Here is a 26,055-nt window from a genome sequence, read left to right on the forward strand (position 1 = left end):
GCATTTAAGTAAATACAGTTTTTGCAAACAGGATAATTGTTCATTTTAACCATGAGCATACGTGCATAGCAAAAATTGGTTAGATCCAACCAGTTCTTTGCAACCTGTGGGATGGTTAACACCTCCATACCATATTATTCAGCTATAAACAAGTAAATTAATTTGATGCAGCCGCTACTGACACAGGATAAGTTGAGTACAACAAGGGCTACCTCTTGGTCAAGATCTAAGGAGAGGGCAGTGGGGCCTCCGGAAAGTTTGGACTGTTCACTTATCCTCTGACTGGAACACTATATAGATTATTTTATACTTAATACTGTATAATTGTGAGGGTTTTTTATTTTCTTAAATAGCTTTATGTGCTTCACAAAGCCAGTGTGCTGCTTATGTTTTGCAGCTGATTTCCAATATACTCCATACACAGCAGATGGCAGTGAAGCTTGATTGAGTACTACTTGGAATATTAAATTATTATTGTGAGAAATTTTGATATGATGTTCTCCTTGTGTGCAGCGTCCCAGTGGACAGCAAACAGGGGGCTAGTTCAGTGTTAGGGCATAGTTTATGCATTACATTAGGTAATACCAGGGTCAAGGATCAGAGGGTTTAGTTTAAGTTTTTGATCTAATTTACACAGGTACTATTGCATTTAGCTTTTCTAAATACAGGAGAAGTGATCTTGGAAGAATTAACAATGATTCCCAGATCAATTTTTCCTGCGTTTTTTAGATGTTCCTGCTTTAAAGCAGGTTTAGCTGCATTTAGATGTGTACACATATACAGTGCCTTGAAAAAGTATTCATACCCCTTGAAATTGTCCACATTTTGTCATGTCATTTTGTCATGTCAACCAAAAACCTAAATGTATTTTATTGGGATTTTATGTGATAGACCAATACAAAGAGGCACATAATTGTAAAGTGGTAGAAAAATGATAAATGTTTTTCAACATTTTTTACAAATAAATATCTCAAAAGTATGGCGTGCATTTGTTTTCAGCTCCCTTTACTCTGATACCCCTAACTAAAATCTAGTGGAACCAATTGCCTTCAGAAGTTACCTAATTAGTAAATAGAGTCCACCTGTGTGTAATTTATTCTCAGTATAAATACAGCTGTTCTGTGAAGCCCTCAGAGGTTTGGAGAACATTAGTGAACAAACAACATCATGAAAGACAAGGAACACACCAGAAAGGTCAGGGATAAAGTTGTGGAGAAGGTTAAAGCAGGGATAGGTTAAAAAAAACTATATATCACAAGCTTTGAACATCTCTCGGAGCACTGTTCAATCCATCATCCAAAAATGGAGAGAGTATGGCACAATCTCAAACCTACCAAGACATGGCCGTCCACCTAAACTGACAGGCTGTGCAAGGTGAGCATTCATCAGAGAAGCAGCCAAGAGGCCCATGGTAACTCTGGAGGAGCTGCAGAGATCCACAGCTCAGGTGGGAGAATTTGGCCACAGGGCAACTATTAGGCGTGCACTCCACAAATCTGGTCTTTATAGAAGAGTGGCAAGAAGAAAGCCATCATTGAAAGAAAACCATAAGAAGTCCTGTTTGCAGTTTGCGAGAAGCCATGTGGGGGACACAGCAGACATGTGGAATAAGGTGCTCTGGTCAGATGAGACCAAAATTGAACTTTTTGGCCTACAAGCAAAACGCTATATGTGGCGGAAAACTAACACTGCACAGCACCCGAAACACACCATCTCCATCGTGAAACATGGTGGTGGCAGATGTTGTGCGGATGCTTTTCTTCAGCAGGGACAGGGAAGGTAGTCAGAGTTGATGGGAAGATGGATGATGGTAAATACAGGACAATCTTAGAAGAAAACCTGTTTAGAGTCTGCAAAAGACTTGACACTGGGGTTGAGGTTCACCTTCCAGCAGGACAATGACCCTAAACATACAGCCAGAGCTACAATGGAATGATTTAGATCAAAGCATATTCATGTATTAGAATGGCCCAGTCAAAGTCCAGACCTAAATCCAATTGAGAATCTGTGGCAAGACTTGAAAATTGCTGTTCACAGACGCTCTCCATCCAATCTGACAGAGCTTGAGCTATTTTGCAAAGAAGAATGGGCAAAAAGTTCACTCTAGATGTGCAAAGCTGGTAGAGACATCCCCAAAAAAGACTTGCAGCTGTAATTTCATCGAAAGGTGGTTCTACAAAGTATTGACTCCAGGGGGCTGAATAAAATGATCGCCACTCTTTTCACATTTATTTGTAGAAAATTTTGAAAACCATTTTTCATTTTCCTTCCACTTTACAATTATGTGCTACTTTGTGTTGGTCTATCACATAAAATCCCAATAAAATACATGTAGGTTTTTGGTTGTAACATGACAAAATGTGGACAATTTCAAGGGGTAGGAATACTTTTTCAAAGCACTGTATTTAGCCACATTTAGAGTTTCTAATGTGACCCTGGAAGCACAGAATTATATATTTTCTAACCATAGATGAACTGACTGCACATAAATGCAGGTAAACAGTGGACAGTTTCCAGTCAGTTAGTTTGAAGGAGGGAGGCACAGGAGTGTTACTTGCCATCCTAGACTATGGGGCTGTGTCTTTCTATTGATGCACACAGTGTAGGGCACATCAATCACAAAGCCCACAGGCTGAATCTGGCCTTCCAGGCCATTTCATGTGGCTCTCACACACCTTCTGTAGCTGCGGCACTCTCCTCCGCCCCGACCTTGTGTCAGCAGCCGACAACAGAGAGGACAGAACTCCTCTGTCACATCCTGCACTTCTTCATGCAGCTGGAGCAGCTCCTCTCCGCACCCCCCTGTATCAGCAGTCGGCAGCAGAGAGGAGGACAGGCCTCCTCCTACAGATTCCTCTCCGCTCTGTGCAGCCACAGCAACCATACTCATGGTTATCATGTGAACGCATATACATATAAATTATTAAAGTGCTTTTAAAACTGCACTTAGTGGCACCCCCTTCTATTCCTCATTGACTTCTGATTGTGAGGAGGCTCTTGACATCTGATGGGGGGGGGGGGGGGGGTTCCAGACATCTAGTCTTACAGATACAACTGGCTCTTTGAGGGCAACCATGGGCTGATACAGCACCAGGATGAAATTGAGTATGACACCCCAGGTTTAGGGAAGCACAATTCTAGTCCCTACATACAAGGGTGTCTCCATAGGATGCTTCAAGACAAAAGAGCCACCCTGACCCTAAACAAATAACAATGAATAATGAGAACTTCTAACTGTTGACTTGTTAGGTTAGTATTGGACGTTCATGCCTTGAATATTTCGACCATTAATGTTGAATATTAAGCAATTATTATCACTATAAATACACTTTTACAATGTCGGGTTCATTAAGGTATTAGAATGTTTTCATGATGCATTGTTTTAACAATGTATTGTTTCATAGTTATGAATTGTGAATGATGTTTAATTAGTACTCATTACGTCTTAGCAAGAAATGACTGGTTTCAGTGTTTGAAGCAATGGACAAATATTTTTTTTTAGCTATCACCATCTCATGCTTTGCCTTTTTATAGGATTAAATCATAGGAATAGCTTGTGAGTATCATTTATTCCTCAGAACATTATACTCCAGGTTAGTAGGCTGTTAGAACATTTTTTTCTAGTTTCCTGTGAAATGACAAGTCCGGGAGAACAAATGATTTAAGATGAATGTCAGAAATGGATATTTTACATAGTTACATCATATACCATACCTCTGGGATTCCCCTGGAAGCTGGCAATTGCTGTAGAAGTCTTTGCTACTACAGTTATCTCCACTAGCTTCCGAATCCCATGCCAAGTGACTGCCCCCTTGCTTTGTGAACACAGGAGATTTGCAGCTTGTCGTGGGTGCCATTCAGAGATTGCTTTGCATTTTCTCAATGAATTCAAAGTGTTCTCTGATTGGATGAGGTGGGGAGTCAGAACAGTGACATCACAATCCCCAACTCCTCTAATCAGGGAACATCTTGCATTCATTGAAAAAAATTGGAAGAGTTCTATGAATGGCACCCATTCCGAGCAAGCAACCTCAGTAAGCAACGGGGCTTAATGTATTTTATCAATGACTGTTAAGCACATTTTAGGGCTTATTCACACCAGATGCGTTGGTACATTTTTTTTCAAACACATGCTAACGTAAGGACCTGTGAAAATGATGGTATGTATAGGGGAGTTGTTCACTCTGGTCCATTGGGCTGATCTGCATTGGTAACAAAAAAAAAATGTATAGCAAGCCCACATTTTTTTTGAGCATGATGCAACACATTGGTAACGTGTCCGTGCATTGCGCATCAATGCACAGGCAACACAGCAGTCCAGCACACGTTTGGCTCCTCTACCATCCTGTAGACCAGGGGTGGAAGTCATGTCTGTGGCTGTCATTCTTGCAATGACTCATGGGATTTGTAGTTTCTACGCAGCTGGAGTGCTGAGGTTGCCTATCCCTGCCCTAGACCCTTTGCATCTTCTAGGTACTCCGGAGAAAAGAACATTTTTAATGCATAATGCAATGCAGCATGCCAACGCACTTCAGAATTATATCTGCTTAGATACAAGCCATTATATAATTTTGGAAGAATGTTCTTTCACAGACTATACCTCCTTTTTGTTTTAGCGTTTCAGTCTGAAATCATGTTTCGAAAAAAGAAAAAGAAACGACCAGAGATCTCGGCTCCTCTGAACTTCCAGCATCGTGTACATACATCCTTTGATGCCAAGGAAGGGAAGTTTGTTGGCTTACCTCCACAATGGCAAAATGTACTGGACACCCTTCGACGTCCCAAACCTGTAGTAGACCCATCCAGGATCACTCCAGTGCAGCTAAAGCCTATGAAGGTGAGTGGTGGGGATGGTATTTTCCAGCATAACTTTTCACAGCCTTCATAATTGTCAGATATCCCAAATTGTGTGTACCAGGTTCATACAGGAGCAAAATTATGTTTTGTTACCTGGAAAAATAAACCTATCATTACCTGCTATGGTACAGCAAAAGTGAAGCTAGCAATTTTAGAGATAACATCTTAACAAGATCCATAGTTTAGAATTCTGAACATCTGTCTGAGAGGCTATAGTGATGATAAAAGATGGTGCCTACTCAGAATAGCTTCTACACAGAAAGGAATAGGTTGACTTTTTATGAAAATGGTGATACTATATGCATTTTTACCTCCGAAAGCCAGGATGGTATAGTGTTTTTGTACAGATTTATGCATGTATGAACAATGGTTTTGGCCATCTTTGCTACTTTTCAAGTTCAACAGACAACACCTGAAAAAAGGGTGGGGCCACCCAAACCATTGTTCATATATGCCAGTGTAGATTTGATTTATCTCGATGCAAAAATCTATTGAATCTGCAGGAATATTTCTTCAGCATCCCTCCAGTCTTCCATACTGAAGTTACTTTATATGGGAGCCCCTCTGGTGATTACCAAGAGATATGTGCAGTTTGGCCATTGATTTTGGAAGGGGGAATATATATACACACTATATTGCCAAAAGTATTGGGACACCCCTCCAAATCATTGGATTCAGGTGTTCCAGTCACCTCCATGATCACAGTTGTGTAAAATCAAGCACCTAGGCATTCAGACTGTTTCTGCAAACATTTGTGAAAGAATGGATCGCTCTCAGGAGCTCAGTGAATTCAAGCGTGGTACCGTGATAGGTTGTCACCTGTGCAATAAGTCTATCTGTGAAATTTCTTTGCTACTAAATATTCCACGGTCAACTGTTAGTGGTAGTATAACAAAGTGGAAGTAACTGGGAGCAGTAGCAACTTGGCCACGAAGTAAAAATGACAGAGCTGAAGCGCACAGTGCACAGAAATCGCCAACTGTCTGCAGCTAAAGACTTCCAAACTTTGTGTGGCTTTCAGATTAACACAACAAAAGTGAGCTTCATGGAATGGGTTTCCATGGCCGAGCAACTGCATCCAAGCCTTGCGTCACCAAGTACAATGTGTCCGGTGCAGTTGTGTAAAGCACGCTGCCACTGGACTTTAGAGCAGTGGAGATGTGTTCTCTGGAGTGACAAATAACACTTCTGTGTTTAGCAATCTGATGGATGTGTTTGAGTTTGGCAGTTGCCAGGAGAACAGTACTTGCCTGACTGCATTGTGCCAAGTGTAAAGTTTGGTGGAGGGGGGATTGTGGTGTGGGGTTGTTTTTCAGGGGTTGGGCTTGGCCCCTTAGTTCCAGTGAACGGAACTCTTAAGGCATCAGCATACCAAGACATTTTGGACAATTTCATGCTCCCAACTTTGTGGGAACAGTTTGGTGATGGCCCCTTCCTAATCCAACATGACTGCACACCAGTGCACAAAGCAAGGTCCATAAAGACATGGTTGAGCGAGTTTGGGGTGGAGGAACTTGACTGGCCTATACAGAGTCCTGACCTCAACCCGACAGAGCACCTTTGGGATGAATTAGAGCGGAGACTGCGAGCCAGGCCTTCTCGTCTGATATCCGTGCCTAACCTCACAAATGAGATTCTGGAAGAATGGTCAAACATTTCCATAGACACCCTCCTAAATGTTGTGGACAGCCTTCCCAGAAAAGTTGAAGCTGTTATAGCTGCAAAGGGCGGGGCCAACTCAATATTGAACCCTACGGACTAAGACTGAGATGCCATTAAAGTTCATGTGCATGTAAAGGAAGGCGCCCCAATACTTTTGGCAATATAGTGTATGTATATGTATGTATGTGTGTGTGTGTGTGTGTGTATATATATATATACATACACACACACACTTCATGACAAAACCGATCCTAATCTTAGAAAAACACAATATAGCCTTGAGTGCATTTACTTCCACGTTTACCAGCGCATATTGTCTGAGAATATGCCATATGGGTGTGTGCTACCCAGGGCAGGTGAATGGGCTCTTTGGATAAAATCACACTTAGTGCTTTGCATTGAGGCAAGTACACACTATTATTTTACATGTCAGGGGTTTACAGCCACTTCTGGCATAGTACAACTTAGTTGTTGTAATATATTGCATATTGTATGAAGGCTATTGTATAGATAGCACTCCTCAAAGCTGCAGAAAGCTGCTGGCCCAATTTCCCTCTGCAGTTCACAAATGGGTGGCAGTTGCGTGTTGATATGTAGTGTGCAGTATTAGGGGCTCTATTTTTTTTTTGTCAATAGTGGTAAGCACAGTTAATAATACTAGTTAATTAATAGTAGTTAAAAATTGCCTCTTTTATTTTAAACAGACTGTTGTTCGTGGTAGTACCATCTGTTTGGAAGGATATATCTCAGGGATATTAAATGATATTCAAAAACTTTCTGCAAGCAGTTCCAACACTCTGAGAGGACGAAGCCCTTTGACGAGAAGGAGAGCTCAGTCTTTGGGAGTTCTGAGTGAGGAAAGGCTAAACAATGGACAGTATATTATTACAGAGCAGAATATATCGGACAAGTATGGCAATTACGTCAACTGTAATGGTAACTCTAAGGCTATCAGGCGGCAGACTATGTGGCCTGATTACAAACCTTCAGAGGACAGCCCCTCCAAACCCAATGGTCCTGTTTCTAAAGCAAAGTCTCTAGATCCTGGAGATTTTCAGGATACAGTGGATCATGTTTCCCAAGCCAAAACAACACCTGGAAACCTTCACAAGACTATTAGTGGAGGTCATAGCTTTGATGAGACCACACGAGCACATACAACAACAAGGAGACAGTTATCCCATGAAACACTCCTAGAAGAAGGAACGGTGCCAAAACCTGCAGAGAACATTTCACAACTCGAACATCTGCAGAGTGGTTTCACATCCTCAGTTGATGGGAAGAGTTCAGAAGAGCCTATTCCAGCACAAAAGATAAAGGTTTGATTGCTTTCCTTACTTATTATACTTGTATTTTACATTTTACCTGTAATAGACCTGGGCAATTCAAACTGAGCAGAAAACTGAATGTCAAAACAATAAGTCAGAAAATATAGGAAGCTGAATCTATTTACAACTCTTGACTTTTCCTGTTACAGGTGAGCTTAGCCCCTTCCACCTTCTAAGCCTTCTTGTTGGTTAATGAGGCCACATTTCAGTGAACAGTGAACTTCCCTTATTCCCTTTTGGTGTGTTATTTTGTTGTCCAAACAGGGAACAAATTGGTTCCCTTGTTTGTTCCCTGTTTGATCATGCCATTAAAGCATTTTGTTATATATTTTAGATACAAAAGTATATCTGTGCTCTCTGCCAACAGTTATCGGTTACATTGTTCCCAGCTATCTCTGAGGTTTAACAAACACCTCCACCTATGGCAGGGTGTCAAACTGGTGGTCTTCCAGCTGTTACGAAACTACATGTCCCATCATGCCTCTGCCTTTGGGAGTCATGCTTGTAACTGTCAATGTTGCAATGCCTCATGGGAGTTGTAGTTTGGCAACAGCTGGAGGGCAGCCAGTGTGACACCCGTGCCCTATGGTATGGAGAAGTGTTCTGTAGTGCTGTTCTAGGGTGCAGCTTCCCTTAGATACAGTAAGGTGAGTGAGCATTGTCATCCTACGATAAGAAGTGTGTTACTGGCAGGATTGCCAGGTGAAATTTAAGTAAAAAAACAGAAACCGAACTCTAAAGTAGCCACCATATCTAAGGACTGGACACGGTAATATATATTACAGTTATCTTCTTGGGTGTGATGGAGCGTATGCATTTTTGTGCAATTGTGTATTTTTTTTAAGGACAGCTCATTCATTTTGATAGACTGTCATATACACAATAAACTCACAAAAGAAGTACATGACCTTTTTTAAAAATCATGCTGCACCAAAACACGTGGTACTTTTGTTACAATACGCTTTAGTGCGCTCGTTAGCAAGATGTGCAGAGGTGCAATTAAGACTTGATGGCACTGCTGCGCGTCTGCAAAAAGGCTGCGCATTTTTGTGTGTTGCGGGAATGTGTGCAAAGTGTGCACCTAGCCTCAAGATTATTTTCAGTGAATCAATCCATAGTCTTGAAGCTATCAACAAGAATGTATGCTATAACTTATCATTTATTTCTGTGTCAACATATTTGAGGGCTTTCTTGGCTACAATAATGGTCACTTGCAGGTGTCTTTCAAATGACAAAGGTGTTTTGTTTTGAGTTAGACTAATGTTTCTCAACCTTTTTTCAGTCAAGGCACCCTTTAAAATTCTGCACAGTCTCTAGGCACCCCATTCTAAAATGTAAAAAAACGAAACACACAGTTTACATGTTACTGGAACATCCACGCATGTAGGACACCCAACATTAGAGGTGATTTATTCTTCCAAACCAAACACACCTTTAGTGTACTGGTACTGACTAGTGTTCCTATGTTTCTCTTCTCCCCCAGTTTCTCCCCCTCACTCTACTATTGTAACCCCAGTTCTGACAGAGAGGGGCAGGGGAAAAGCAAAAAGGATACTGTAGAGGCACCCATCATCCTCCTTATCAACCAATGACATCATTGGTTGTTATGATAACAAAGGCTAGACTGTTGTAATGCTGCACAATGAACCTGTGGCTTTGTGTAACTAAAAGGCAGGCTTGATCCACTCATAGGCTTGTATACACTTTTGGGCAATTTATAGGAATTTTGCCAAGGCACCACTGAAAATACCAGACGGTACCCTGGTTAAAAAAGGCTGAGTTAGAACAATCATCCTCCAGGGCAATATTTTAGTAAGAAAGGTGTGAATATAACCCAACGTTGGCATACTCTTCAGACGATAAATATTTTGACCACAATATTTAATTAAGTCAGAGTATAGAAGTAATATACAATAGTTTATTTGTTGCATTTAGAAATGCTATTGGTGCAAAATAAAGAGGTTTGGAAGTGGGTATGAAGTAAGAAGAGAAAAATGATCCATAACAATCTTTGCTTTCTCTGATTCATGTCTCTTTACAGGGACAGTCAATATATATACTGTGAAGTGGCAGGGATTGACTGAAACACATTACTAATTGTCTTCTATAGCGCAGTCCTATTGCATGGCTGCCTTACCTTTTCTTTTTCTCTGCAGAGTTCGGAGAACTTTAGGTCTGGTTAGGTGCTCATAATTAAGGCTGAAATCTAATCTGCTTATATTTTGCATTTGTGGGGTAGGTGCAGCTTGGTGTAGCGGCAGTAATCACACTGAGGCCAGAAGTGTAGAAAACTGTGTATTAAAGGACTTGCAGAACAGTACAACCACCTGGCTGGGTAGAATGCCTGACTGGGAACTCAATGCAGGAAGTCAATGCAGCGGAAAGCGGTAGTAGGCCCAAGCTGAAGATAGTGCTTGCCAAGGGAGGTGGAGTGCGGCATGGCCAGTCCAGCCCAAGAGAGCACTTGGGGAAGTAAAGGCAAAGGCCCTGCTCTTACCCTACTCCTCTGGAACCTTTCCCTACCTGTTCCTGTAAGCTCTCCCTACACTAACCAATTTGCAAATGTACACCAAAACTTGGGGGCAAGGACTTCGACTCTGCTTGAACCAAGATCGCTGCCATGGTCATCTGGAAGCAGCGTAGCCAACCAGAATGCTGGGGAGCCAAAGAAAACCATAGAGAAACCAGGTTTCTCCTGACTTTGTCCCCAGCTGAAGAACCGCTCTAGTTGTGCACCACCTGCAGTGGAGAAAACAGACTGCAACTGCATACTCATTCCCTAAATATTTTTTAAAATAAAACCTTTTCATTTTCATAACATACCTTATTTGTACTTGGCAACATCATCTCTGTTTTTCTATGCAATGTAAGAAGTTTTTATTTCTGGTCAGGCAGGCCACCAGGGGGCTTCCTGAAAACATCACAGCACCCTGAAAAATCCTCTCAAGAGTGATTAGCCTTATGCAAGCAGTGGGCTGGCTTTTGGGTGGAGTTATGCAAATATTAAAATTCCTTGATGGTTGGATGTCAGTTTGGAGGAGTAGATGTACCTTGGAAGCCAGAATTTGTATGTAGACCACGTTTGGTATCACCCAACTGTGATAGTTGCTTTGTAGTGGTGGTCCTCAGGGTTGGAGTGAGGTGTAGCCGAGGTATAAAGGTTACAACCTAAATGGGTTTTTGTTCCTTTTCAAACAACAAGCCCATTTGTGATGCTGAGCCTTCATGATTAAAAACAAATGAACTACAAGGAATGAAAGGTAGATCAGGGTTCTCCAAACCTTCTAAACAAAGGGCAGTTTACTAGTGAAGATGTGGATGCTGCTCAACCCACCCTAGCAGCCCAATGTTGAAGAATGGCCTCAGCCGCCATTCTGGTCACACCTCTGATGTGTTTGGTCACAGAACATTGGACTCCTCAGGTTGGTTGAGCAGCATCCGCCTCTTCACTTGTATAGGCTGACACTGGAAGCGCTCGGACTCATACTTCTCTCTTTCATCACTTGCTGGTGGGGTGACCTTTTTCCTTCCATCCAGTTTACTGCCTGTCAGACTTTAGGGGGCATAACTGTGGCCATTGGGAGTAGAAAACGTCCTGACATCAGTGCTAAAAACAATGCCCCATCTTTGGTGTCAGTGGAAGGAATAGTGCCCCATCTTTAGTGTCATTGGGAGGAATTGTGCCTCATCATTTCGGTCATTGGGCTTCATTGTTTGTGTCATTGGGAAGAATTGTGCCCCATTGTTGGTGTCTTTGGGAGGAATTTAACCCTTAATTGGGTCAGTGGGGGGAATTATGTCCCATTGTTGGAATCAGTGGATGAAATGTTGCCCCAAGGGTCTGATAAAAGTAAGGAAAGGGACCCCATGGCCGTAGTTTGGAGACCACTGTCCTGGATAATCCTGAATATCCTCCAGCCAAGAAATGAGGTAGGCTCTTTCTGTCTTACTGCAGAATCAAATACTCGCCATGAGAAGTTCACAGTGCAGTGAAGTTAGCATTTTGAGCAAAAATCAAATGAGCTTGAGATGGGCTTCAATCTGCTTATATTTTCTGACATTTTGACATTATTGCAAGTTGCTGAGTAGAGAGGAGGTTATTTTGTGCACTTCCAGTATAATGTGTCTGGTGCCACATCAAAATGCATGTCCTTGAGAAAATTCACCATGTTCACACCGACATACTGTGTTGACGTACAAGGCTCTGCCTGCTAATATTTGGTGCACTGACCTGTGTTTTCTAGTCTGTTTGTGTAAAAATGCATCAAAATGCATGAAAACAAATTGTATATTTATGTAAATGTATTTTTCCTCAAGCCAGTAATTTCCATTCTCCTGTGTGATCCTGACAAAAAAGTGTTGTTCGCTTTCAGTGAAAAACTTATCAGTGCAGCAGATAACTTTTGAGGATTTTTTTTTCACGCATGGCATTTCACAGCAGTTGACATAAAGAAATATGTTGCTTTCACATTATAAAGATCTATCCTAAGGGAAGACATTCTATTTGGCCTCACCTCTTCCAGTATAGACAGGCAGACAGGTGTCTACACTGTTCTAGTTCAGGCAGGTAAGAAGGGTCCTCATCTGTACCAGCTATTTCTAGTCAGGATGCTGAACAAACTGTGCTAATTAAAAATAAACTGCACAGAATCCACATCACCTTGAGTTATGTCAAGTCAGCCTTTTGTACAAGCCTGTACAGCAGCAGTACAGCTGTGTTATGAATCCAGCACCAGACAGATAAGGCCTCCAAGGCTTCAAAAAGTCCTTCATGATGGTTATTTACATCAGCTGGGACACTGGACCTTGCAGGCTTGTTGATTTAAATAACAATTTTCAGAAATTGCACTGATGTACAATTTTAGACTTTTTTGGACTTTCTGGAAATTATGTATGTCCTGATTGGTAATTTGTGCTGAAAACCCATTAAATGTGATTCTATTTTTATTATTTTTAATTTGTGAATGCAGTTCACAGCAAGAGTGGTCCCCACATTTGGCCAGTGAGACCAAATAAAAATGACAGTAAACCATTTGCTAGTATAGTTTTAAAACAGACTAGTAGTACTGGGTATAAGGATGAACCGTAATACGTATATAGATGGATGGCGGTTGGATCGACAACTAGCAGGTGACAGAAAAAGGGGAAGCGGGACTTCTCTCACTCAATCAACAATGACTATTTTTAATCCTTATGCTGCTAGCAATAGTAAATGGATAGGAAAGCATATCATATGTACTTGTTTTAACCTTTTTTGTTTTGCATTTCTTCATTTACTTCCTGGTTTCCATGCCTAGGCAAATTATGTCATACTTCCCAGGAGTCTTCAGGAGGGGGAGGGTTTTCAGCTCAGCCAATGCCTGAGCTAAGGGCAGATGGATTCCAGGAAGTAACTGCTACATGAATCATCTGCCCTTACTCAATATGGCCACAGCCAGCCATGCCAGGGGGTGTTTTTAAAAATGATTTCTCAGCAAAATAAAGCATGGATACATGGATGGATAGAGGAGTTTACTTTGAATATTAAAAATGAATGAAATTACATTTTTGGTTTTTGGTGCTCAGATGCAGTACAGTTCCACTTTAAGTGGAAAATATGTCAGTTGGAGATCATTGGTTAGCAGTCTGGTTTGATACCATTGGATGCATTGAAAACATCGTTGTATAGAATGTTGAAGATCTATGGGCAAGATTTGAATGAAAGATTCCCAAACATCAAAGAATCTTCGGACCCGTGGTTTCTTATATATGGAGGCCTCCACTCATTCCATGTGGAAACATAAGATAGTTTGTTTATAAACAAAGAAATGGTGGGGGGTTCTGGATAGATCCACTTTTTGTAGGATAACTTTCCTTGATACAAGGGATATGACAATAAGGAGATGTCTACAGTCTCTTGAAATTTTGAGACGTGATGTTATTTAGGCCAAAAAGTGCCCATTCAGGGGTTAGAGGTAAGTAGTTTACTAAATGTGCGGTATCATAGTGGACTACAGTGATACAATATGATTTAATCTTGGGGCATGCAGTAAATGGCTGCATTTCAGGCAGAAAGAGGAAGAGCTGAGGCCCATATGGTAGAAGTGACATGAAGATGTATAACAGTGGCAAAAAAGTCAAAGCATCATTTTCAGTACATTGTGGCTTTAGCCATTACCCAAAAGTAACATAATGAATTTAAAAGAGTATCAGCTGGAAGCTGGGGGAAATTCTTGGTCCATTTGGTTAGGCCAACCATAATAGAGGTATAGTCTTGAAGAAATTTATATACAGTAGAAATTTCTTTGCTTTTTGGATTGTAAAATCCTAATTTCCTAATGGTAGTGGCAATATAAAACTTTACTTTTAAAAAGAGGAATGGGTTGCTAAGCATGGAAATTTTTCTAGGGCTGCATTGGAAGAAAATAATTGCTTATGGTAAATATCTACCAAGAATTTTATGTGGTGAAGACCTTCACGGTGCCATTGTCTAAGGCAGGGGTCTTCAAACTTTCTAAACAATAGGCCAGTTTACTGTCCTTCAGACTATAGGGGGGCCGGCCTAACTGAGGCTACTGGGACTAGAAGATTCCCCGGTGGTCAGTGGGAGTAAAAAAATTATTAATTGTGCCCCATCATTTATGTCAGTGTAAGGAATAGTTCCCTGTCATTGCTGTAAGTGGAGGGAATCATGCTCTATTGTTGGTACCAGTGGGAAATATGGTGTTCCATGATTTAGGTCAGTGGGAAGAATATTGTTCCATCAGTGGTTGTCAGTGGCAGGAATTATGCCCCATTGTTAATGTCAGTGGAAGGAATGGTGCCTTGTAATTGATGTCAGTAGGAGGAATGGTGTCTCAAGAACCAGATAAATGCAAGCAAAGAGCTGCATCCGACCCGTGGGACACAGTTAGGAGACCACTGGTCTAAGGCAAGAAAGTCCAGATGACTCTGGACAATAGGAGTTATTTCGTAAGGGGTGGGGGGGGGTGGGGGGAGATGCATGGCTATTCAGCATTTTGTGCCATGCCAGCCACTTAGAGTATAAGAGAGGATTCATGGACACTCGGTCACTCGGTGGGCAGGAGTTCTTAATTTAGATGAAGAACATATAACAAATTTTTCAAATGATCATGGTTTTTATCAAATTCAGTGTGATAAATTGTTTATGATTTTTTTAATATAATCAAATATCATATACTGAAGATGGGCCATAGTAAGGCAAACCCTAAATCTTGGATCACAAAATATAAATACATAAATTCTATGTATGTTATATATATATATATATATATATATATATATATATATATATATATATATATATATACACACACACACACACTAGAGTGTCATCCTGCTAGGTATTCTATATGCACATATTTAAATTTGCTTAGTAATTATGCAAGCTTGGCAGTGTATGTGTGTATGTGTATATATATATATATATATATATATATATATATATATATATATATATACACATTGGTGGTTTTTTAATATGTCTGCAATGCCTTGCTCCAAGTTAAGGTATTGGGGTTAGATTACTGTTCAATAATGAGAAAGTATTCTACCTATCCTACACAGCCAAAAAAGGTATTTCATCTTACTGTCATCCAATGGAAAATCAGTGAAGTTTATATTACACCTGCCATAGATAGGGGCTGCTATTGCTGATCGATTTAAAATGCTAGTAACCTAGCTGCCAATACTACTTAGTCTCTGACATATGTGCAAAAAGAAACACAGGAAAAAAAGGTCAAAATTCCATATCTTATAAAAGCATCAGCATTGGAGCCAGACAATTAGCTTTTTCACAAACCATGGTCAGTAGTGGCAGCCCATGCATCTTTTTCATAAAAGGTTGCCTTTGATAGCGGTAGGCTAATAATCTGCCAATACAAAGTGTATTATATCTACTGACAAACGATTTGCTCTGAAAGGGTGTTTCATCTGAGGAATCAACCTTTAAATGCCACTAGCTGTGATTTATATTAAATGGCAATTTAAATGAAATAATATTACAATGATAAGCCACTGAAAAGATATTTGTTTTTTTTTTCCAGAATGAGGGCTACCAGCGGCCCATATTGACGGCTCGGGGGATTTTGACTAAAGCAGCTTCCCTTCCACCGGACCATTTATCTCCAGACTTTTCTAGGGTCATTTCAGGGACACCATCAGAGCGGGTCTCCCCTCTCCGACCTAGCAGACCTTCTCCAGCAGGTTCTCCTCGCAGCCGTCCTATCCAGACCAGCTCCTCCAATCTCCATTTGTGTCAGGACTCCTTTAACAAGAACCCATTAGCCAATCAAGACACTACAGTAGTGACTCATGAGCAATTCAAAACAGCACTTCGCATGGTTGTAGACAAGGGAGACCCACGTATGCTATTAGAGGATTATATGAAAATCGGTGAAGGGTCTACTGGAGTGGTTTGCATTGCTAGAGAAAAGCACAGTGGGCGTCAAGTAGCTGTTAAAATGATGGATCTCAGAAAGCAGCAACGTCGAGAACTACTATTTAATGAGGTGAGATTTTGTACCTGAAGTGTGGGTATGTGGTGAATTCAGGCATTTTATATATATATATGGAACACCTGTGTGGTTCCTAGAGAACGCTGTAGAGCAGGACTGACCATTTGGAAACGCGGGCACTGCCTGAGGGCCCTGGGTTCAGTAGGATGCCCCTGGTACCTTTTTCATAGGCTCTTTTGAGTTTGGGCAAGGACACAGGGGCCCCATGATCCCCTATTGCCCGGGGGCCCCATGTGTTGTCAGTCCGCCCCTGCTGTAGAGTTTAGTATTTTGTAATTGTAAACGCCTACAGTAGCTAGTGTAGGTAAATTTGGTTCGGTTCTCCTGTAGGCAGAGGAGCATATGTTAATTGTGTTTAGGAGACTGGGCTGTGCTTCACAGGCTGTGGCTCTGTTTTCTCTCCCTGTTTTCTGTAACTCACTGGATATTTCCAGAACATGGTGGAGGGACAGAGGCTACAGCCTGAATATTAATGGAGCTTCTTCCACCAATACCTGGGAAGGCTGACCTAGTAGGTGGGGAAGCAGCCCATAAATATTCTGAAGCCTGGCAGTCTTGGAGCAGAGTCCAGGGTCCAGATATCTGAAGGTTACCCTTATGCTGGGGGCAGAAGAGAGCACAAACAGATGAGAGGGAGAGGAAGGGAGCTCCAGGACATCACTTAGCTACAGTCTTGGCTAGGCTTGGCTGCAGACTTCACACGCAGCCAGAAGCAGCCTGTTCAGCAAAAGACCAGTACAGCAGCCTTCTAAATTCTGGGAGCTACTGAAGGAGACAGATTGAGTACAAGCCAGCCATACAGTGAAGTGCAATACCTCACATGTCTGGGGCCAGGGGTAGTTTAACCACATCAATACTGGGCACTTTCACCCACTTCCTGCCCAGACCAATTTTCAGCTTTCAGCACTGTCACACATTGAATGACAATTCCGTGATCATGCAACACTGTACCTATGTTAAATTTGTATCACCCTAATCCGTGTTTATTTCATTATTTAGCCTGTAGGAAAGTTATCCCACAAACTATATATATATAATATATATGAAAATTGATCATTCCTGATGTTCTGATGGTCTATCTAATTTCTTGAGGCCCGAAAAATTAAAAAGTAAAAATATACCCCAAATGACCCCTTTTTGAAAAGTAGACAGTCTAAAGTATTTAGTAAGAGGCATGGTGAGTTTTTTTAATTAACGCTTTTCTTTTTTTTTACATACTGTCACTAGTGCATCACAGTGTCAACAGTGTCCTCATATACCTGGTGTCGCGGTGAAATTTTTCTTTTTCTTTATTAATTTTTTTTTTTTTACCCTTTTTTTTTTTTTAACACACACTGTGACCAGAGCAATACAGTGTTACCATAGTAACATTGTACTGCTTTGGGGAAGTTACCAGGATCTGTTTTATTTTACACATTGTGATTCCTTATACCAGTAAATTTTTCTATTATAAGCAACAATTTTTTACTGAATGAAATTGATTCATTCAGTGTTTACTATCGAGATTGGCCACAGCTAATCACATGGTACAGATGGGCTGTGATTGGCCCTGTCTGTACCATGTGATTACTGTGACCAATCGGAGATTAAACACAATAGTAAACAATGGATGGCATGAATGAAAGCCATCTATTGTGTACAATTTTATGTGATCTGCTGTGATTTGTCACAGTGATCACTTGGTACCTGTAGCGGCATGTACACTGAGTGGTCATCCTCTGTGTTCGGTGGAAATATAGGTGACAGATCGTGTTTCAGCGGAACAGTGAATTTCCTGTCCAACTGTCATTTGCCTATATGCTGGGCAGAAACCATTGAGTGCAGTGCAAGACAGCCAGGAACACCCCAATAACTCTAACTTTGGGCTTAGAGCAGCCAGGTGCTGTGTCTTCAACGTTACTTTTTGGGACTTTTTTCCTTGTTTTACCTACACCATGACTCCCACTGAAACACAGTTCAGTTTGGATTATAGCAGCTATATTATAGCAGCCAAAGACTTTAGTAGGTCCCCAGCCCCTTGTTTGGAGTTTGTAATTTCTTCAGTTCTGTGCATCTCATCTACCTCTAATTCCCATCAAAGTTCTGTTCTACATTCCCAAAATAAATACTAAAAACCAAAACCCCTAGATGTTTCTTGAGCCATTGGAGAGAGTGTGGAAAATTCCTTTTGTCTGACTGTGAGGGGAAAATCGGCCCAAAATACAGCAGCTCCTTCAGGGGTAGTGCTACATATTCTTGTTTAGTTTTCAAGTGCTGTCGTATGTTACAATAGTGTACAATTGCTGTAGGGCAGGGGTCAGCAACCTGTAGATCGCAGCAAGGTGACTGGTAGATCGCAGTCTGGGCTTGCTGATCCACCATCCCAGAGCATCAAACAGAGTGCAGAGTTGTAGTAGGGATCAAGAGCCGCATAAGCCGATGCCTCCTCTGTAGTGCCGACTCCTGTCCCATGCGGAGTGATACCAACTGCACTCCACCTCTTATCCCGGCTAGCGGTGTCCAGAGTGGTGCCAGCAGCAGGAAAGAAGAGATCTTCAGGTTAATGTGAAGCAATATACTGGGGAAAATGTATAGCACTGCTTTCACACTGATGTGCTGCGGTTTCCCCACACCGTGTGTGCAGTGCAATGTACCTGAAGTTTTCCTGCGGGTTTGCTGTGCTTAGCAATAGACTTCTGTTATATCCTGCGGGTTTGCTGCACTTTCTGAAAGCGCACCAAAACTCCTGAATGCAAGAGTTAATTTACATTTGCCATTGGGGGGGGGGGGGTAAAACACCATAGTCAAGCAATAGACTTCTATTATATCCTGCAGGTTTGCTGCACTTTCTGAAAGCGCACCAAAACTCCTGAATGCAAGAGCTAATTTACATTTGCCGTTGGGGGGGTGGTAAAGCACCATAGTCAACCCACCTGCAGTGGCCAGGGATGTACATATGTCGTAGCCGCAGCAGGAGTTATATACCCTGTCATGGTTGGGGAGTGTAGCACCTGGCAAGCATGACCCATTCAAGTGAATGAGGCCACTCTGCAAGTCCCCTGCAACCTTGTGCAATACAGCAAACAATGGGATAAAGCAGGCAGCGTTGTGTTGCTTTCTCACCACCTGCTTTGGACCCAACTGAAGCATGCTGTTGCAGGGCACTTGCAGAGTAGCCCCATTTACTTGAATGGGTTGCGATTGGCAGGTGGTAGCACGCATCAAAAGCTACGGAGGGTTTAATTCCTGCTGTGGAATATGTAAACCTTTTGGCTGCTGCCTTAGCATCTAAAGGGGGTAGGGATTGGGGATGGAAAAACTGTGACTCAACCATAGGGTTTTACCCTTCCCCAACTTTACATGTGAACAAGCCATAAGGGTGCAGCTGGCGAATCAGGGGTGGATTGACAACTCATCGGGCCTCCGGGCAATAGGGGATCATAGGGCCCCTGTGTCCTTGCCCAAACTCAAAAAAGCCTATGAAAAAGGTACCAGGGGCATCTCATGTGGCCCCCTACTGACCCCGGGCCCTCGGGCAGTGCCCGAGTTTCCAAATGGTCAGTCTGCCCCTGTGCCGAATGCAACTAAGGGTTCATTCATAAGTGCAGCAGGCACTGCTTCTCCTCTGAAAAGCAATCCAAGTGTGTTTGACAGGTGGTGAGAAGGTGACATGTTGCCTCCTCACCAATTGTTTTAACCCATGATTGCTGTGCAATGCACGCAACTGGGACACAGTAGTACGGCAATTAGAGCACGGTGCCCGGTGATCTTTTGACTTTTCCCATTTTGTTCAGGTAGATCTTAAACTCTTTAGGGTTGCCTCCTCCTGCTATAGGGAGTCTGAGCTCTGCAAGGGCATATAATGTCTCCAGGAGCCTCTAATGCAGTGGTTCTCAACCTGTGGGTCGCGACCCCTTTGGGGGTCGAACGACCCTTTCACAGGGGTCCCCTAAGACCATCAGAAAACACATATTTCCAATGTGTAAAGAGCAGCTACTGTGTAGAAAGCAGCTGCTGTGTTGAAAACAGCTACTCTGTTAAAAGCAGCTACTGTGTTGAAAGCAGCAGTATTGGAGGTAAAACGACACTTCATGAATTATAATTACTGGGTAAATAATTTTATGGTTGGGGGTCATCACAACATGAGGAACTGTATTAAAGGGTCACGACATTAGGAAGGTTGAGAATCACTGCTCTAATGGCTTGAGGCTCCTGGAAACATTCTGTGACAAACCACTTATTGGTTGATGTGCTTGGGAGGAAGTTGCTGAATGCAGCAGGCTCCTTTTTTGCAAGTCAGCAGTTTGCGTGTAGGAAAAAAAATGGGTAAAAGGTATAGATCACAGGTTGCAGATCTATGATTTTAGACTGAAAAATACCATCTCCTCCAGTGGTCAAACTAGCCTCACTAGCCATACAGTCATGGCCAAAAATATTGCTCCCTCTGCATTTCTGTCAGATAATGCACCACTTCACCCAGAAAATTGCTTCAATTACAAATATTTAGGCATTCTCATGTTTGTTTGTATTGGTATGGCACAAAAAAGTAAAGAAACAAAAATCCAAATCTGACACATTCTATGCAGAATGCCAAAAATGGACTGGATAAAATTATTGGCACCCTCAATTTAATATTTGTTAGGACACCCCTTGGAAAAAATAAATTGGATCATTCGCTTCCTGTAACAATCAGAATTTCTACTGGAATTTTTGACCACTCTTATTTTGCCAACTGCTCCAGGTCTCACAGATTGGAAGGGTTCCTTTTCCCAATTGCTGTTTTGAGATCTCTCCACAGGAGCTCTATGGGATTGAGATCTGGAACCATTGCTGGCCAGTTAAGTACTCTCCAGAGCTTTGTCTGAAACCATTTCTGGGGTTTTTTTTTTATTTGTGTTTTGGGTCATTATGTTGCTGTAAGACCCATGACCTCTGACAGAGACCCAACTTTCTGACGCTGGCCCTACATTGCATCCCAGAATTCTTTGGTAGTCTTCAGATTTCATAATTCCATGCACACGGTCAAAACATTCAGTGTCTGAAGCAGCACAGCAACCCCAAAACATAAGTGAACCTTTACAATGTTTGACTGTAGGGACTGTATTCTTTTCTTTCTTGCACCTCAACCATGCAGCTTATATATGTTCAAGTATGATTGTATTGTGATAATTTTTCCAGAGCAGCCTGTATTTCTCCTGAGGTTACCTGTAGGTTTTTTCTTTGTACCCCAAACAACTCTTCTGCCAGTTTTGGCTGCAATCTTTTTTGGTCTACCTGACCTTGACTTGGTAGCAAGAGATCCCCGGACTTTCCACTTCTTAAAAAGTGATTGAACAGTAATGACTGGCATATTCAAGGCTTTGGATATCTTTCTATATCCTTTTCCATTTTTATAGAGGTCCTGTACCTGTTACCCAGGTCATTTGACAGTTCTTTTCCGCTCCAAATGGCTCAGTATTTAGCCTGCAAATTGCATCCAAGCGAGAGCTTTGTTGTCCTAAAAACCATGGTAATCTAAAATATCACACTCTAAAACTCCTCCTTCATACCATTTAGATTGGTGGCCACCTTGTAATCAGGCAATTAGATGTATGCCAAAGCAAATATAACTGGTGCATATATATTTTGTATCTTCTCAAAATAATAATCCAAGTATCACCAAACACATGAAAACCACTTTTTGGACATCCACAATTGTATTGCATAGGTCCAATCTCTGAGCCATTCATATTACCCTATAAATTGTTGACACAGAGATATGGTGTTGCCTTCTTCATGCTGGACTTTTAAGGCTGAGTTCATATTTCAAGCTGCCTTGCTTAACTTTGCCAAAAGAAATATAAATGTCCATATTTGTCAATGTTTGCTTTTGTGCTTGCACTACAATATTGGAATACCATAGTACATTATTATGGTGTACCAACGCCTAGTGAGCAGATCTCTTTTTCTGAATAAATTAATTTACATCGAATAGATTTCTTTCTCAGTTTCAACATTTGTTGGGCTCTGCTCAGTCTCTAAAGCTGCCTTTCTCAACCTTTTTAACTTGGAGAAACATTCCAGGCTTAGGGAACCCCTACTAATAAATACCAGATCTACAGCTCAGGGCATGTTATTGTGATGGTCACTGGGAAGGATATTCCTTACATTTGTGGTCAATGGGAATAGTCCATTTTTACAGATGGGTAAAACGATTACTGATATCAGTAGTTATTTATCTGAGAGGCAGCCATTGCTCATCACCCAAGGAACTCCAAGCAACCTCTGGTAGGAATCCTGAGGTTCCATGGAGAAGACTTTGAAGTTTCTCCCTAAATTGACGTCATGTGACCATCAAACACAATAAAGTTGCTTGTATTGTCTAGCTGTTGGAGGACATGGGTCTACATATACCAACTTTGCATCTAGTAACTCCCATAGTTAGGCATTAGTCGGCACCAAATCGTACCATTGGCAGAGTACAATAGACTCAATCCCTAAAACATCAAAAAATAACAGTTAAGTTCAGATGAGTTCAATTAAATTGAAAAATCACAGTCACATTGCTGAAAGAAGGACACCCTGAAGTGTATTTTAATTATCTGACCAACTTCATTCCTTTTTATTTGCGTTCATTGGGAATCCATGCATTATAGCTGCTATGTTATTATGGATATGTTTTGGCCCGGAGTTTGTGCCGTAACTTTGTTCTTTGTGCGGTACACAGGTTGTAATCATGAGGGACTATCAACATTCCAATGTAGTGGAAATGTACAAGAGCTATCTTGTAGGAGAAGAACTATGGGTCATGATGGAGTATGTGCAAGGTGGTGCTCTGACTGACATTGTTTCACAGACCAGGTAGGTGAAAGCTCCTGCATGTGCTAAGGGTATTGAAATGCTTGAAATCTGGCCGAACTAGGACCTTTTATCAGAACAGATTCTTGTCTGGCCATATAAAATGTGACGATAGAGAATATGAAAAGAGAGTTGTTAGTCTTGGTGACTGGGTTTTATTTTTTCACCTGATAAACAATGTATATCACCTTTGACGTTCTATAAAATATATTACCCTCTTGTACATCTAAATGAGGTCTTACACCTTTGTTCTCCATTCTAGGCTGAACGAGGAGCAAATTGCTACTGTCTGTAAGTCTGTGCTGCAAGCTCTTGAGTACTTGCACTCCCAGGGGGTCATACACCGAGACATCAAGAGCGACTCCATCCTTCTTACGCTGGATGGACGGGTGAGCAGCCATTGCTTTTTTTTCAGCTTTAGGATTACATTGTACATGATATAACAGGTAACAGCATTTTAATCACAAGAATGTATATTTTTAGTTCTTTTAAAGTGTTACTAAACCCAGGACCCTGCATTCACTATATTTATTATTTATTTATTTCAGTTACTTATATATCTGGTCTCCCACAGTACACACAACATGGAAATGCAATTATTTTAGTAAATATAAACTGCTAAATACCTTTTCTCACTAGCAGTTAGAGCAGTCTTGTGACTTCTATTAGCGTCCAGCCAGGGCCACCTTAATAGCATCATAGGCCCCTGGGCAAAGTAATGCACTGGGGCCCCTACCAGCCTGCCCCAATTTACGCACATATGCTCAAGAGTTAAAGTATAAATAGTTAGTAGAATTAAATATATATTTATCAGTACTTTATTTAATAAAATCAATTTTAAACAATAAGAAAAAATGCCATCAATCAAAGGTAATCAACATAAAGGGTAGACTACAGGGGGGAGTCAGGAGGGCACAGTACAGGGGGGAGTCAGGAGGGCACAGTACAGGGGGGAGTCAGGAGGGCACAGTACAGGGGGGAGTCAGGAGGGCACAGTACAGGGGGGAGTCAGGAGGGCACAGTACAGGGGGGAGTCAGGAGGGCACAGTACAGGGGGGAGTCAGGAGGGCACAGTACAGGGGGGAGTCAGGAGGGCACAGTACAGGGGGGAGTCAGGAGGGCACAGTACAGGGAGGAGTCAGGAGGGCACAGTACAGGAGGGGATCAAGAAGGCACCATACTGGGATCAGGAGGGCACAGTACAGGATCTGGGACACTGCCATCCCGGGATAGCTTAGTAAAAAGCGTGACTGTCCCAGCAAATCTGGGACAGTTTGCAAGTATGATGTAATGCAAGATTATCATGGGGCCCCCATGCACCTGAGGCCCTTGGGCAGTGCCCAGGGGTGTCCATGCATTAAGACAGTGCTGTGTCCAGCAGAGCACTGGTTAGAGCTTGTAGGAGGAGTTATCATTCTCCCCTGATTGTCCTGTAAGGCTGCATTACCCCTGACCCTCTGTCTGGACAGTGCTAATTGGCCCTGTGCTGATCGCACACACTCCCCCAAGAAAAAAAAAAACGCTCTGGCCATACACACCAAACTGAGCATGTGCAGCTTGCCCCTAAGGCTCTGGTCTATCAGCAGATGGATTGGGGACAGTAGAAGGGGAAGGTTAGAGAAGACAGGTTCAAACAGTCTTTTTACACAATGCAGAGGATTAACCCCTTAGGTTCCACAGTGAGTATAACAAGCATGCTTTACTGTATATATAGACTGATTTTACTGTTGTGGGTTTAGTAACACTTTAAGTTACAGGTGTTTTTGGTAAATAGGGAAGAAAATTCAATGGGACAATTGTTTTTCCTTAGAAAGAAGCCACGGCCTGAGTATAAATCCTGTTTACTGCTAACATGCTGCAGAGAAGGACCCTTGCTTGCTAAACAGTGGTCTCTCTGCAGAGGTTCATAACGTCCCTTGCAGAGTCATTCCTGGATGTGTACTGAGTTCATCTCACTTGAAGGTCTTTTTGAAAGACTCTTCATCAAGCTCTAATACAGGTCCCCAAAGGCTACTTTCACACTGCTCTGTATCAAAAATGAATATGCGTTTTTGCTACGTTGCATTAAATTTAACGCGTTTCATGCGTATCGCTATTCTAATGCAATTCCAGTGTGATTTCCAATGTCACTATGCAGCGCGACTTGCATGTGACTTTGATTTGACTTTGTTACAACTTCAATGCGACTTTACTCAGAGGTTGCATCAGCATAGATGAGAAGCATTGCTATGCGACTAAGATGGATCAGTTGTGTTTTTTAACCCTTACCTCTCTTCCCTGGTTCTCTCCTCCCACTATTCTAATGAGTTTTTCATGCAATGCCAATGCAATTTCCAGTGCCACTATGCAGTGCAACTTGCTTGCGATTTTGATTCGACTTTGTCGCAACTTCAATGCGACTTTACTCACAGAAGTCGCATCAGCATAGATGAGAAGCATTGCTATACAACTTTGATGGATCCATTTTTCTTTTTCTAACCCTCACGTCTTCTCTCTGGTCATCCTTGCTGCCTAAAAACTTCCTCCCAAGCACATTCCATTCACACCTGAGCATAGCAGAAATATGTGTTCCTCCTTGTGTTTTTCTTGTGCGTTTTTCAAGAATAAACTTGTCACTTGAATGGGTTTCCTCACATGTGACAAATGCCCCAAAGTAACTCTAGAATGTTTTCGGTAGTGGAGTGTCATGTGGCTTTTTAATGCACATTTTTTGTCTCGTGGAAAAACATGCGTCTGCTAACCATGATTAGGATGTCAATAACAATCAGGCTGCATATTTCCGATTGCTTGGCAAGCCTGCACACATTTTGGAAATGAGCTGCAAACCGGCATCAAGCTTGCGTTGCCATAATAGCAACGCAAGTGTGATGCATGTA

General features: G+C 41.8%; 1 protein-coding gene across 2 annotated transcripts in view; it reads left to right on the forward strand.

Annotated features, from left to right (window-relative positions):
* The window catches only part of PAK6 (p21 (RAC1) activated kinase 6), a 100,915-nt gene that overhangs the window by 67,324 nt on the left and 7,536 nt on the right, over positions 1-26,055 (forward strand). For both annotated transcript variants that reach the window (XM_089663309.1, XM_089663310.1), the window contains 5 exons: positions 4,617-4,837; positions 7,224-7,838; positions 15,893-16,357; positions 23,049-23,182; positions 23,442-23,568. In XM_089663309.1, the coding sequence (XP_089519435.1) occupies positions 4,634-4,837; positions 7,224-7,838; positions 15,893-16,357; positions 23,049-23,182; positions 23,442-23,568 (1,545 nt within the window). In that variant the 5' untranslated portion in view covers positions 4,617-4,633. The remainder of the gene's footprint in view (positions 1-4,616; positions 4,838-7,223; positions 7,839-15,892; positions 16,358-23,048; positions 23,183-23,441; positions 23,569-26,055) is intronic.

Source organism: Staurois parvus, unplaced genomic scaffold (genome assembly GCF_062004578.1).
Source record: "Staurois parvus isolate SC_StPar_1 unplaced genomic scaffold, SC_StPar_1.0 ptg001653l, whole genome shotgun sequence".
NCBI classification, from domain to species: Eukaryota; Metazoa; Chordata; class Amphibia; order Anura; family Ranidae; genus Staurois; species Staurois parvus.